Source organism: Phocoena phocoena, chromosome X (genome assembly GCF_963924675.1).
Source record: "Phocoena phocoena chromosome X, mPhoPho1.1, whole genome shotgun sequence".
NCBI classification, from domain to species: domain Eukaryota; kingdom Metazoa; phylum Chordata; class Mammalia; order Artiodactyla; family Phocoenidae; genus Phocoena; species Phocoena phocoena.
Genome location: NC_089240.1, coordinates 44,622,393 through 44,634,470, shown reverse-complemented (window position 1 = coordinate 44,634,470; position 12,078 = coordinate 44,622,393). Strand labels below are relative to the sequence as shown.

Genomic DNA, 12,078 nt, shown 5'->3' with positions numbered 1-12,078 from the left:
TCTATAATGCCTTCATTCAGAGATGTCCACAGTCAGCCATGATTGTGTTTGTGTATCTTTCCAAACTTCTGGCTATGCACATGCATGCACACTCACACAGACAGACACACACACATACACACACACAAACACATTTCTCTATTTCAAAAGTCACTTTTTTCATTTGGCTTTAGAAGGTGAATATACTTTTATGTCAAGTAATATATGCCTGCATCATCATTTTTAATGTTTCCATGATATCCAATTTCATGGTTATAATATAATTCACTTAATCACCACCCACACTGGTAAACATTTAGGGTTTTTTTCTGGTTGTCTACGGTTACAGTGCTAATTCCAAAGAGCAAGGTACAGAACAGTGTGTACAATGTGCTACACTTAGGTAAAAATGGATGGAGAATCTATTGATCAATACACTTAATTCCCTTGGAAAATTACTAAATTCTTTACCAAGTGAATATTATAAACTATTTGTGAAAATCCATAAAAATTCAAATGAAGAGTCATTTATTCCCACATGAGCATAGTAAAACAGAAATAACCTATAATGCCAGTTACACAGAGAAGCCCACCCCCTTCAACCCTCCCATCCTCCTCTGCCTCCCAAAGTCCCTGCCTGCCATCCAAAGAATTAAAAAAAAAAAAAAACAGGGTCTCCAACCTGTCCCTTTGCTGTAACTCCATGTCCAGTACCCTGTAACCTCCTGTACTTTTTCTTCATGAATCACCTGTCATCACAAATCACCACCCCAGGAGTGGCAGCCCTCTACTGTGCAGACACTGTCCAGTGCTAAGGGACCTAGTATTTTTGGAATCCAAAGAAGTAGTGATGTATTTTGTGTGGGGTAGAAACAATTAAGCCCTCACACAGAGATGCCCACCTTCCCTTTATGTCTGCCCCCCACGCTCTACCCTCCATCCCTGCTCCTTTATCCACCCCTGCCTTAAGAATGAATTTAGGATCCATTTTCCCTAATACACCCTTTGCAGGTTATCTGACAACCAAGACATTTTGTTTTCAGGAGAAACTGCTATAGTCAATCACTTCCACTTTCTGGAGAGCCTCCAAGGGCTACAGCTCCTTTAACATGCCAAAAAGACTCTTTGTCTCTGATATTAACTGTGTCTCTCCCAGAGTATCCATTTATTTTGAGGTTGTAGTCAAAGAATGTCAAAGGAGCACTTGAATTTAGAAGTGTGCAATATCACATAGCATGGATTTGATGGACTGTGGCAGCAAAGGGGAGGGAAAGAGAATGGTTTAATAAGAGAAAGTGTTATGTTCTTACCATGTCTGTATTTCTGTATTAAAATGTCTTTCAGTTTCTTCTTTTCACAAATAAGAAGGAAATAGTGTCCTGTAGTAGGCTAAGATTGTGGATATGGGGACCAGACTAGTGCTTGGATTCATATCTCAGCACCACCATTTGCTGGTTGTGTAAATTGACTAAGGTCCCCCATGTACCCATGTGTGATATTTAAAAAGTAATAGTGCCCACATTGAAGTACGGATTAAGTCAGTCCCTGAACATGAAGTACTTAAAGCAGTGCTGGCATATCCTAAGTAGTCAATAAGTATTAGTATCAATATTTCTGTGAAAATCAGTTCAGAGGTAATTGGTTTAAAATCAGTGTTCAGAGGTTTCCAACATCCCTGTTTGCTTAACACAGCATCTTCCATAAACAAACATTCCCAACGTAGAATTTATATGAGATTCTTTTGCTGTAATGCACATGCGTGTGTGCGTGCCCATCCAGGCTGTCTGGAATGAATGAACAGACAATGTTAAATTTTTAAAAATTATTTCTGTGCCTCTGGCCCAAGTCTGTCCTGGAGCTACACATTTTGTCAGTAAAATTTCTATGCTCCAGCATAATATTTAGGAAAAATAGTGGAACCTTGGATTCCAAGTTTGGTGAAGTGAAATGGATAATGGGAAACAGAACTATATTGTTCTTCAAAAGTATATTTTATGCTTAGCCACTGATTTCCATTTGCATCTTGCCCTTGGATACAAGAGATTATTTTGTTTAAAAAGAAAGTTTTGATGACTAACTGTAGATAGCGTGTTCCAGAAAGAGAGAAAAAGATAAAGATTTTAAATTACAATATATCCAAAAGTAGTGACCATCAGGATTATTCTCAAAGAGGCTATTGTAGAGAGTGCGGGTGGGGGAGAGGTTACAGAGTTTAAATTCTAGCTCAAGGACTTAGGCATGAGGAGGAGATATCTGCTGTAGACTCATGTAAGGGGATATTTTTCCAAATTAGCTTTTAATATTGAGGAAATTAAAAATATATATTTAGTTATTTAAAAATGGAAACAGATTTTATTATACTGCTAGGTACAATTTTTTGTCATGCAGTTAAGAACCTGAGTGCAATGGACCATTTTCCATTTCACAGCATGTAGATAAATATTCAGTTTTGGATGATAAAAGCAATTCAGTTATGTTAGAATTGCTGAGATACAGATGTCTTTGTTCCTAAGATAGTCATCCATTTCCAATACTATTTTTCCTGAAAAATATAGGCACCTCACAGGGCATAGCATCCCTATAAAGTATTCTTGACCAAAACGAAAAGGCTCTTCTGTGAAACCAACAAGATTGGGTTCTGTCTTTCTAAATTTCTACTGGTGAAGACGGAGCATGTGACCTAAACAACAAAAGTAAAAGACAGTACAAGGTGGATGGGTACCTTACAGAGTTTAAAGGACTTGGGAAACAGAGCCACTTCTTCTGTTCTGCCCTTCAAATAGGGTCCATTTTTCAAAGAGAGCAGCTTCTCAATAACAGCTGTTATCTGGGAAAGAAGAGGTCATGTCTTACCTGAAAGCCCTGTGCCACTCACAGCTAAAGAGAATTGTCATCCACAGAATTCCCCTGTGGTGGCATGGGTAATTAAAAACCCAAGAGAACCTCTACCTTTATGGACAGAGGATTAGTTACAGGGGTCTTTGGAAGCCAGAGAATATGGAGAGGGGAATCTTGGAGAGGACAGTGTGCAAGAAGGGAATATCCTAATTCTGTGAATGAAATTTCTATACATTTCAGGCTTATTGTTAAGTTGCACATGCACAGCATAGACCCAAAGCAGCATAGTAAGATACTTTGAACTTAACTATGCCATAAACCACCACTCAAGTCTCAGACTAAATCCTGAGAGGTGCATGTGTGAGACAGTCAAAACAGCATAGCAATTTCTTTGCAAATTGAACTTAAAATGGAATAATCATCCAAAGGTGAGATAGGATTTTTACTTTAAACCTAACCATTTCTAGCTAAACCAAACAAACAAACAAAAAAGTATTCTCCAGAGGATATTAATAGGACCCAAAGTCAAACAATATAATATTCAGAATACAATACAACTATACAGTCAAGAATACAATCCAAAAATATACTACATATCAAGAACAAGGAAAGTTTGAAAAAAAGTGTAAGGGAAAATTCAACATGTGCCAACCTCAAGGTGACCCAGATATTGGAGTTGTCAGATAAAGATTTTAAAGAAGGTATTACAACCATCCTCCATGGGTGAAGGTGAAGTGAAGGTAGATGCTGTTGAAATGAAAGGAAAGACAGATGTTCTAAGCAGAGAAATATAAATTATTTTAAAGACCAAATGGAAATTTCATAAATCAAAAATACAATATCAGATATTTAAAAGTTCACTAGATGGGCTCAGTAGAAGAACAGAAATGATAAAGACAGACTAAGTAACATCCAATCACATAAGCAAAGAGAAAAAAAGATGGAAATAAAATAAGCAGAGACTCATAAATTGTGGTATTCATTGGACTCTAAAAAGGAGAGGGAAAAGATACTAGTGCAGAACATACATTTCAAGAAATAATTTCTGAAAATTCCCCAAATAAGTGAAATACATAAATATACAGATTCAGGAAGCTCAGTGAACCACAAAGATTATAAACTCAAAGAAAATCATGCCCAGAACAATCAAAATCAAACTTCTAAAAACCAAAGATTAAAAAAAACCTTGAAAATGGCCAATAAAAAATAATGCAACACATATAAGGGGATAATGATTCAAATAACAGTGCACTGCTCCTAGGAAACCATTGGGGCCAGAATAGAGTGTAGCAATACCTTGAAAATTCTGAAAGAAAATAATTGTCAACCTGGAATTCTACATTCAGCAAAAAATACCCTTAAACGAATGACATTTAAATAATGACCTTCTCAGATAAAGAGAACACTAATAGAGTTTGCTGCTAGAAAAACAAGTCTAAAGTAAATGCTAATAAACTTTTTAGACTGAAAGAAAATGATAGGGGTAGAAAACTTTGAACTTCAGAATGAATAAAAATAGAAATGGTAAATTTCTGGATGAATATAGTAGACTATTTTTCTCTTCTTAAATTTTTCAAAATATATATGGCTATAAAAAGCAAAAACATGTAACATTAACTGGTGGGGTTACCACAGTATGTAGATGTAAGACTTACAACAACTATAAAGGGGAGGTGATTTTACCTGAAATGGTAAAACATTAACTGAAGTAGATTTTTTAAAGTAAGGTATATACATTTGAATCCCTAGAACAACCACTAAAAATCTTAATATAAGGAGATAGTTAAAAAAACAAAAGATAAATAAAATCTCATATGAAAACTATTCAAATAACATAAAATAAGGGAGGAAATGAACAGAAAAGTTTAAAACGCAGGGGAAAAACAACAAAAATACAATAAAATAGTAGAGCTAAATCCAATATAACAATAATTATATTAAATATATATGTTCAAAACAAATTAATTACAAATAGATGTCAGATTAGGTAAAGGAAAAAATATTAAACTATATGCCTTTTATAAGAAACACTCCTTAAATAAAATTACATGGGTGGCTAAAAGTAAAAGATAGAAAAAAGACGCCATGCAAAGTCTAATCAAAAGAGAGCTGGAATAGTTAAAATAATATCAGTGAAGGCAAATTTCAGAACAAGAAAAAGTATCAGACATAAAGAGGAACAGTAGCTAATGATAAAAGGGTTAATTCACAAAGAAGGAATAACAATCTTAAATATGTGTGCACTAAGAACAAAATTTCAAAGTGCATGAAGCAAAATCTGATAGAACATGAAGCAGAACTACAGAAATTCATAATTAAACTTTCAGAATTGGCACTCTTCTCTCAGCAATCAATAAAACAAGTGGTTTGAAAATCAGCAAGGCTGTAAAAGACCCAAACAATATCACTGACCAACTTGGCCTAATTGATATTTGTAGAACGCCCCATCTAATAACAGTATAATAAACAGTCTTTTTAGGTACACATTGAACATTTAAAGAAGATAGGCCTTCATCTGAGCCATAAAAGAGAAAAGCTTAACAAATTTAAAAGAATAGAAAGAATATAAGATATATTCCTCAACCACAGCACAATTAAACCAGAAATTAATAACAGAAAGGTATCTGGGAAAATCTCTAACTATATTCAAACAAAAGCACACATTTATAAATGACCCATGAGTCAAAGAGGAAGTTTAAAGACAAATTTAAAAATATCTGGAACTGAATAAAAATGAAAATATAATGTTTTCAAAATTTGTGATATATGCAAGATGGAGCAGCCCCACTGCTTTAAGGTTCTCCTTCTTATAACTAAAAATATCTAGACATAACACTGTAAATATGAACACACCTGAAAGGTGGAAAAAAATCAGGCTGCCTAGGGACATTGAGACTCAAGGAACGACACAGGTAGTGATTTCCCGAGTTTCCTTATCGTCTCCATTATATTCCAGACAGACAGAGCTCTGCAGAAGCCTCCAACCCAGAACTGCTAACAGGCATAGACAAAAAGCTTCAAGAAAAAAGCTGTTCCTCTTATCCAAAGGACCAGAAAAGTGTGCCCTAACAATAGAAAACCTTTTTGGCAATATCGGCACTACTCCAGCCAAACATCAAAGAAAAAACTGCACCCACCTCTCCCTACAGTGACAGTCCTGTAATTCTCTAACCCAGTGGTATTGGTGAAGCTGAGCAGAGAGCTAATGTTACATTTCCCACCTGGAAGAAGCAGGTAGTGCTCTTATTGCCCCACTGAATAGTTTCAGTGTGCCAAGAAGTAAAATGATCCTCCACTTCTATTTGAAGGGAGCAGGCTGTGATGTTCTAATGATTCCCATGCAGGGCTTGTACTTCTGGATGGTGTGAAGGGGAGCTGATCTCCCACCCCTCACTTGGTGGAAGCAGGCAATGCAGACTCTCCTGCCAGGATGTTGTCAGTGGGGTCCAGTAGTGAGCTGGATGTCCAAACACATACAGAAGCAAAGAGACTTACTAAGGGAGTTCAAGGTAGAGCTAGTCACCACTATGCTTCACCTGCCATTCCTGCCAGTGGCAGCAGGGCTGGCTGAGGAGCTGAAGCCTCCACCTCCCCACCCAGCATCAATGAGACAGAATGATATTGTGATGTGAAGGTAGTTGGCACTCCACTTTCCTGCTACCCATAACATTGTGTCAAAAAGGCCAAATTGGGATCTGGGTTTACACCAGCACTCAGAGGAAACAGATACAGCGAAAGTTGGTACCCTATTACCATCATGAAGAAGTTAGTGGGATCAAAGGAGGAAGCTGAATTTCCACTCCAGCAGTTTGCAATGAGGCAGTGTTAGTGAGTACTTACTTTTGCCAGGGTACTATAGGTAGGGCCCAGCAGGAGCTGAACATACACACTCACCTGGCCCTTGTGCTATACCTTGACAGAAGCTACACTAGGTTTAAAAGGAGGAGGATTAAATAAATAAGATCTAGTGCCTCACAATATAATATCTAATATGTCCCGTATAGAAAATCAAATGTCATACCAAGAGCCAGAAAAATCACAACACAAATAAGAAAAGACAATCAACAGACAATAAGACTGAGATGAGCCAGATTTTGTAACTTTCTAATAAGAATTTTAAATCAGCCATCACAAAGATGCTTCAACAAAAAAATAATAAATTCTCTTAAAACAAATGAAAAAATAGAAAATCTCAGCAAAAAAATAGAATCTATGAAAAGGAAATAAATAGAAATTATAGAAATGAAAAACACAATAAACAAATTTTTAAAAAACCTCTCATATTCAGTGAGTCCCTCCAGGGCTCAAAATTAGAGTGGAGATGACAGAAGATAAAATTAGTGAAATTGAAAACAGATCAATAGAATTTACCCAAACTGAACAACAGAGAGACATTGGGCTGACAAAATGGAGAGTTTCAGTGGCCTATGAGACAATAAAACAAGAGCTAGCATTTGTATCATCAGAGTCCCAAAAGGAGAGGAGAGAGAGAGCGGGACTGGAAAGTATTCAAAGAAATAATGGCTGAAAACTCCCCAAATTTGGCAAAAGATATAGAGATTCAATAAGCTTAGTGAACCCAGAATAGGATAAACCTAAGTGCATATGAAACATTCTCCAGAATATACAATATGTTAGATCACAAAACAAGTCTGAATTAATTTTAAAATGTTGAAATCATACAAAGTACTCTCTCTGATCATAATGGAATGAAATGAGAAACTAATACAAGAAAAACTGGAAAATATACAAATATCTGAAAATGAAACAACACACTTTAAATAGCCAGTGAGTAAAAGGAAAAAATCACAAGTGAAATTTTAAAATACTTTGAAATATATAAAAATGAAAACACAACATACCAAAAATTATAGTGATGCAGTGGAAGCAGTGCTCGGAGAGGAAACTTATTGCTGTAAATACCTATACTAGAAAATAATAAAGATCTCAAGTCAATAGCATAACTTTCCACCTTAAGTAATTAGAAAAAGAAGAGAAAACTAAACCCAAAGCTAGCAGAAGTTAGGAAATGATAAAGATTGACTAGCCATAAACAAAAGAGAAAACAGGAAAGCAAAGGAGAATCAATGAAATCAAAACAGGTTCTTTGAAAAGATAAACAACCTTGAAAAACTTACATTGACTAAGATAAAAAAGAAAGACTTAGATATGAAACTAGAAATCAACTACAGAAAGAAAAATGGGAAATGAGCAAACACATTGAGACCAAACAACATGTTACTAAAAAACCAATGGGTCAATGATGAAATCAAAGGGGAAATCAGAAAACACCTTGAGACAAATGAAAATGGAAATACAACTTTGCAAAATCTATGGGATGCAGCAAAAGCAGTTTTAAGGGTGAAGTTTAGAGTGACACAGGCCTTCCTCAAGAAACAAGAAAAATCTCAAATAAACAACCTACCCTATCACCTAAAAGAAGAACAAGCAAAGCCCAAAGTCAGCAGAAGAAAGGAAATAATAAAGATCAGAAAGGAAATAAATAAAATAAAGCTAAAAAACAATAGAAAAGATCAATAAAACCAAGAAGTGGTTTTTTGAAAAGATAAACAAAATTTATAAACCTTTAGTCAGGCTTATCAAGAGAGGACCTAAATAAACAAAATAAGAAATGAAAAAGGAGAAATAACAACTGATACCACAGAGATACAAAAAAAATCATAAGAGAATACTATGAATAGTTATATGCCGACAAACTTCACAACCTAGAAGAAATGAACAAATTTCTAGAAACATACTATCTGACAAGACTGAATCAAGAAGAAACAGACAATTTGAACATACCAATTACTAGAATTGAAATTGAATTTGTAATTTTAAAATGCCCAGCAAACACAGTCCAGGACCAGATGGCTTCACAGGGGAATTTTACCAAACTTATAAAGAAGTACTAATATCTATCCTTCTCAAACTATTCCAAAAAATTGAAGAGGAGGGAACACTCCCAACTTTATTCTACTAGGCCACCATTACCCTGACACAAAAATTCAAGTAGCCCTTTTTACAGAAAATGGCAATCTGATTCAAAATACAGAAAACAAGAGACCTAAAATTGGCAAAACGATATTGAAAAAAAAGAAAAATGTTGGAGGATTTATATCACTCAGTTTAAAAGGTTTTTTATAAATCTACAGTCATCAAACACTTTTACTGGCATAAAGACATACAGTTCAATGGAATAATTTTGAAAGTTCAGAAATAATCTCTTACATTTATGATTAATTTTTAACAAAGATGCTAAAGCAATTCAATGGGGAAAGGATAGTTTTCTCAACAAATGGTGCTGGGAAGAGTGACATCAGCAAAATGCCCGAGTAAGATGTCCCTTGCTCATATCCCCCCTCAATAACAACAATTTGGCATCCACCCACAGACAAGAGTGCTTCTGTGGGAGCTGTAGAATCCAACACCATACACCAAGGGACCTGAGAGTGTATTTGCCCATTTGTGCATTGGGTAATAGGCATATAGACCTTGGTCCTGGTTGTGGACCCTACAGTGGCCCATGAACTGGCACAAGTCCCTCTCAGCCATGGTTTATAGGCCCTTGGAATACACTGTGTTAGACAATCAGGCATAGAAAGGGAGCCTTCATGGAAGTCCATGAGTGCAGGAGTCCAGAAGAGAAGTTCCAACACACTGTTAGAGAAAAAAAAAAAAATATATATATGAGTTTGGATGCACTGGAGAGGTTAAGAGGAACAGTTTGACTTTAACTGTGTCCCCTCTCTCCTAAGGCAGCACAATTTAGTGCCAAGAGAGACTTTCTCAGCTTGTGATTTCTCCCATGGGGGAATGTGAGACCATGTGAGTAACTGTCCAGCTTCTCCAGCTGTGTTGGATGTTGCCAAAGAGGCCCATTTCTCTCATGCTGCATCCAGAGCACTGAGATGTTAATTTGATGACTGCAGGGGAGGGGGAAGGAGGAAGCTGGGAGAGCAGCAGATAGGACTCTCAGAGGGCATTAAACGGGAACAGATTCTACTAACTACATTACAGACTCCATTAAGAAGTCTGGCTATGAAACACTGGTGAAACCTGACTTGCTGATCTCCCCCCATGAAACACAGGCACCTCCAGCACGCCTCACGTACACAATCCCCCACCCTGTGGCCAGCTCCCTGTGTGCACGCCTGAATGTGGCAAGAGCAAGCCTGGCAGATGGCTAGTGAACACATACAGAAAGATGGTCCAAATGTGTGAACCAGGGAGAGACCACAAACTTCAGATTTAGCACTGCCCTTGAGAAAGCAAAGGGAGGATGTCAGCACTCAGCCTGGTATGTTGCAGAATTCAAAGAAAGCATATATGCTCAATATTCTGTGACAGAGGGAGCAAGAAGTATGGAGCAGGCATATCCATAGGTCTGAGAAAAATTCACAATCACTAGCAGAGCAGACAGAAGGTATTTCTCTCCCAAAGACAGTCAGAAAGACTGGAGGAGGTGACAGCTACTTCCTATGTGAAGACAGAAATGCAAGACTTCAAGGAGCATGAAAAATAAAGGTAACAAGACACCACCAAAGGATCACAATTATCTTCCAGTAACTGACATAAAAGACATGGAGATTTGTGATTTATTTGATAAAGAATTCAAAATAGCTGCTTTATGAGCTACAAGAAAACACAGAGAGACATTTCAATGAAACCAGGAAAACAAAATGAACAAAATGAGAAGTTTAACAGAGATAGAAATAATAAAAAAGAACCAAACAGAAATTCTCGAGCTGAATAGTACAATGAATGAAATGAAAAATGCAATAAAGAGAATCAACAGCAGAATGGATCAAATAAGAAAGAATCTGTAAGTTGGAAGACAGGACCTTTGAAATTATCCAGTCAGAGAATAAAGAAAAAACAATGGAAAGAGTAAAGAAACACTATGTGATTGATATAAAATCATTTTTAAAAATCTGTGTATTATTGGAGTCATGGGAGAAAAGAGGGAGAATGGAGTAGAAAGCTTATTTAAAGAAATAACAGCTGAAAACTTCCCAAATCTGGGGAGAGATGTGAACATCCAACTTCATGAAGTTCAACTGTCCCCAAATAAACTCAACTGAAAGAGATCTTCTCCAAGACATATTATAATAAAACAGTCAAAAATCAAAGACAGGTGCCATGGCGCCGGTAAGGCATGCAGCAAGGGGCCAGACAGGGAGCTTTGGGTCACGTGGCGAAGGAGTTTCACTGGTCGGATTCAGAAATAAGAATATGAAACGGAGGACGTGGTGACCTAATCATCTGCAGGCCTTCGCGGGGAGCGTTCGCGAGGGACAAGGCTTTGCATTTCGAAGAAAACTAAAAATTCAGCAAAATTACAAGAAATTGATATGGAGGGAAAAGAAGGCTAAAACCTCACGGGAATCCCAGTTCACGGATTGGTACCCTGATCATCTGAAACATCTCTATTTAGCTGAAGAGGAAAGACTCAGGAAGCAGCTTAGAAAAGCTGACAGGTCTTTGTTAGAACAAGTTGACCAGCCTCTGTCAGAAGAACAAGTTGATCAGCCTTTGTCAGAAGAGCAGTGTAGCACTGACCAGGCTTTGTCTGAAGAACACTGTAGCATTGAGCAGCCTCATCCAGAAGAACAATGTAGCATAAGAATAAATTCCATTACTATTCCAAAGAAAAATAAAAAGAAAACATCAAATCAAAAAGCACAGGAAGAGTATGAGCAGATACAAGCTAAGCGTGCTGCTAAGAGACAAAAATTTGAGAGGAGAAAACAAGAGAGAGAAGAAGCTCAAAGGCTCTACAAAAAGAAGAAAATGGAAGTGTTCAAAATATTGAGCAAAAAGACTAAAAAGGGGCAACCAAACTTGAATTTACAAATGGAGTATCTTCTAAAAAAAATACAAGAAAAAAATTAGGTCAGACATGTTGCCTGATTAATCAAGGGTTAAAATATCTGCTGGCTACTGAATTCTCTTGTATATGTACTGTCCCTCCTAACAGTTAACTAAATTTGTCAACAAAGACTGGATTGCTAAGCTATACTAAATATAAAATGTCCAAATATTTTTTGTTTTTCTAAAAGAAAATTTTCTATATATGCTCTGCATTATATATGATTTGTTTCTTAATTATTTGCTGCTGAATGAAGGTTGGCCTTCAAAACTGAAAGAGGGAACTTCTCTGGCAGTCCAGTGATTAAGACTCCATGCTTCCACTGCAGGGGCCACAGGCTCCATCCATGGTTGGGGAACTAAGATCCCGAATGCTGCTTGGTATGGCCA

At 36.7% G+C, this 12,078-nt stretch overlaps 1 protein-coding gene across 1 annotated transcript; it reads left to right on the top strand.

Moving 5' to 3' along the window:
* Window positions 1-10,959: 10,959 nt before the first annotated feature.
* LOC136143052 (thyroid transcription factor 1-associated protein 26-like) lies at window positions 10,960-11,712 on the top strand. Its single transcript, XM_065901333.1, is given in 1 exon segment — window positions 10,960-11,712. A coding segment is annotated over 1 exon segment (753 nt).
* The last annotated feature ends 366 nt before the right edge of the window (window positions 11,713-12,078 follow it).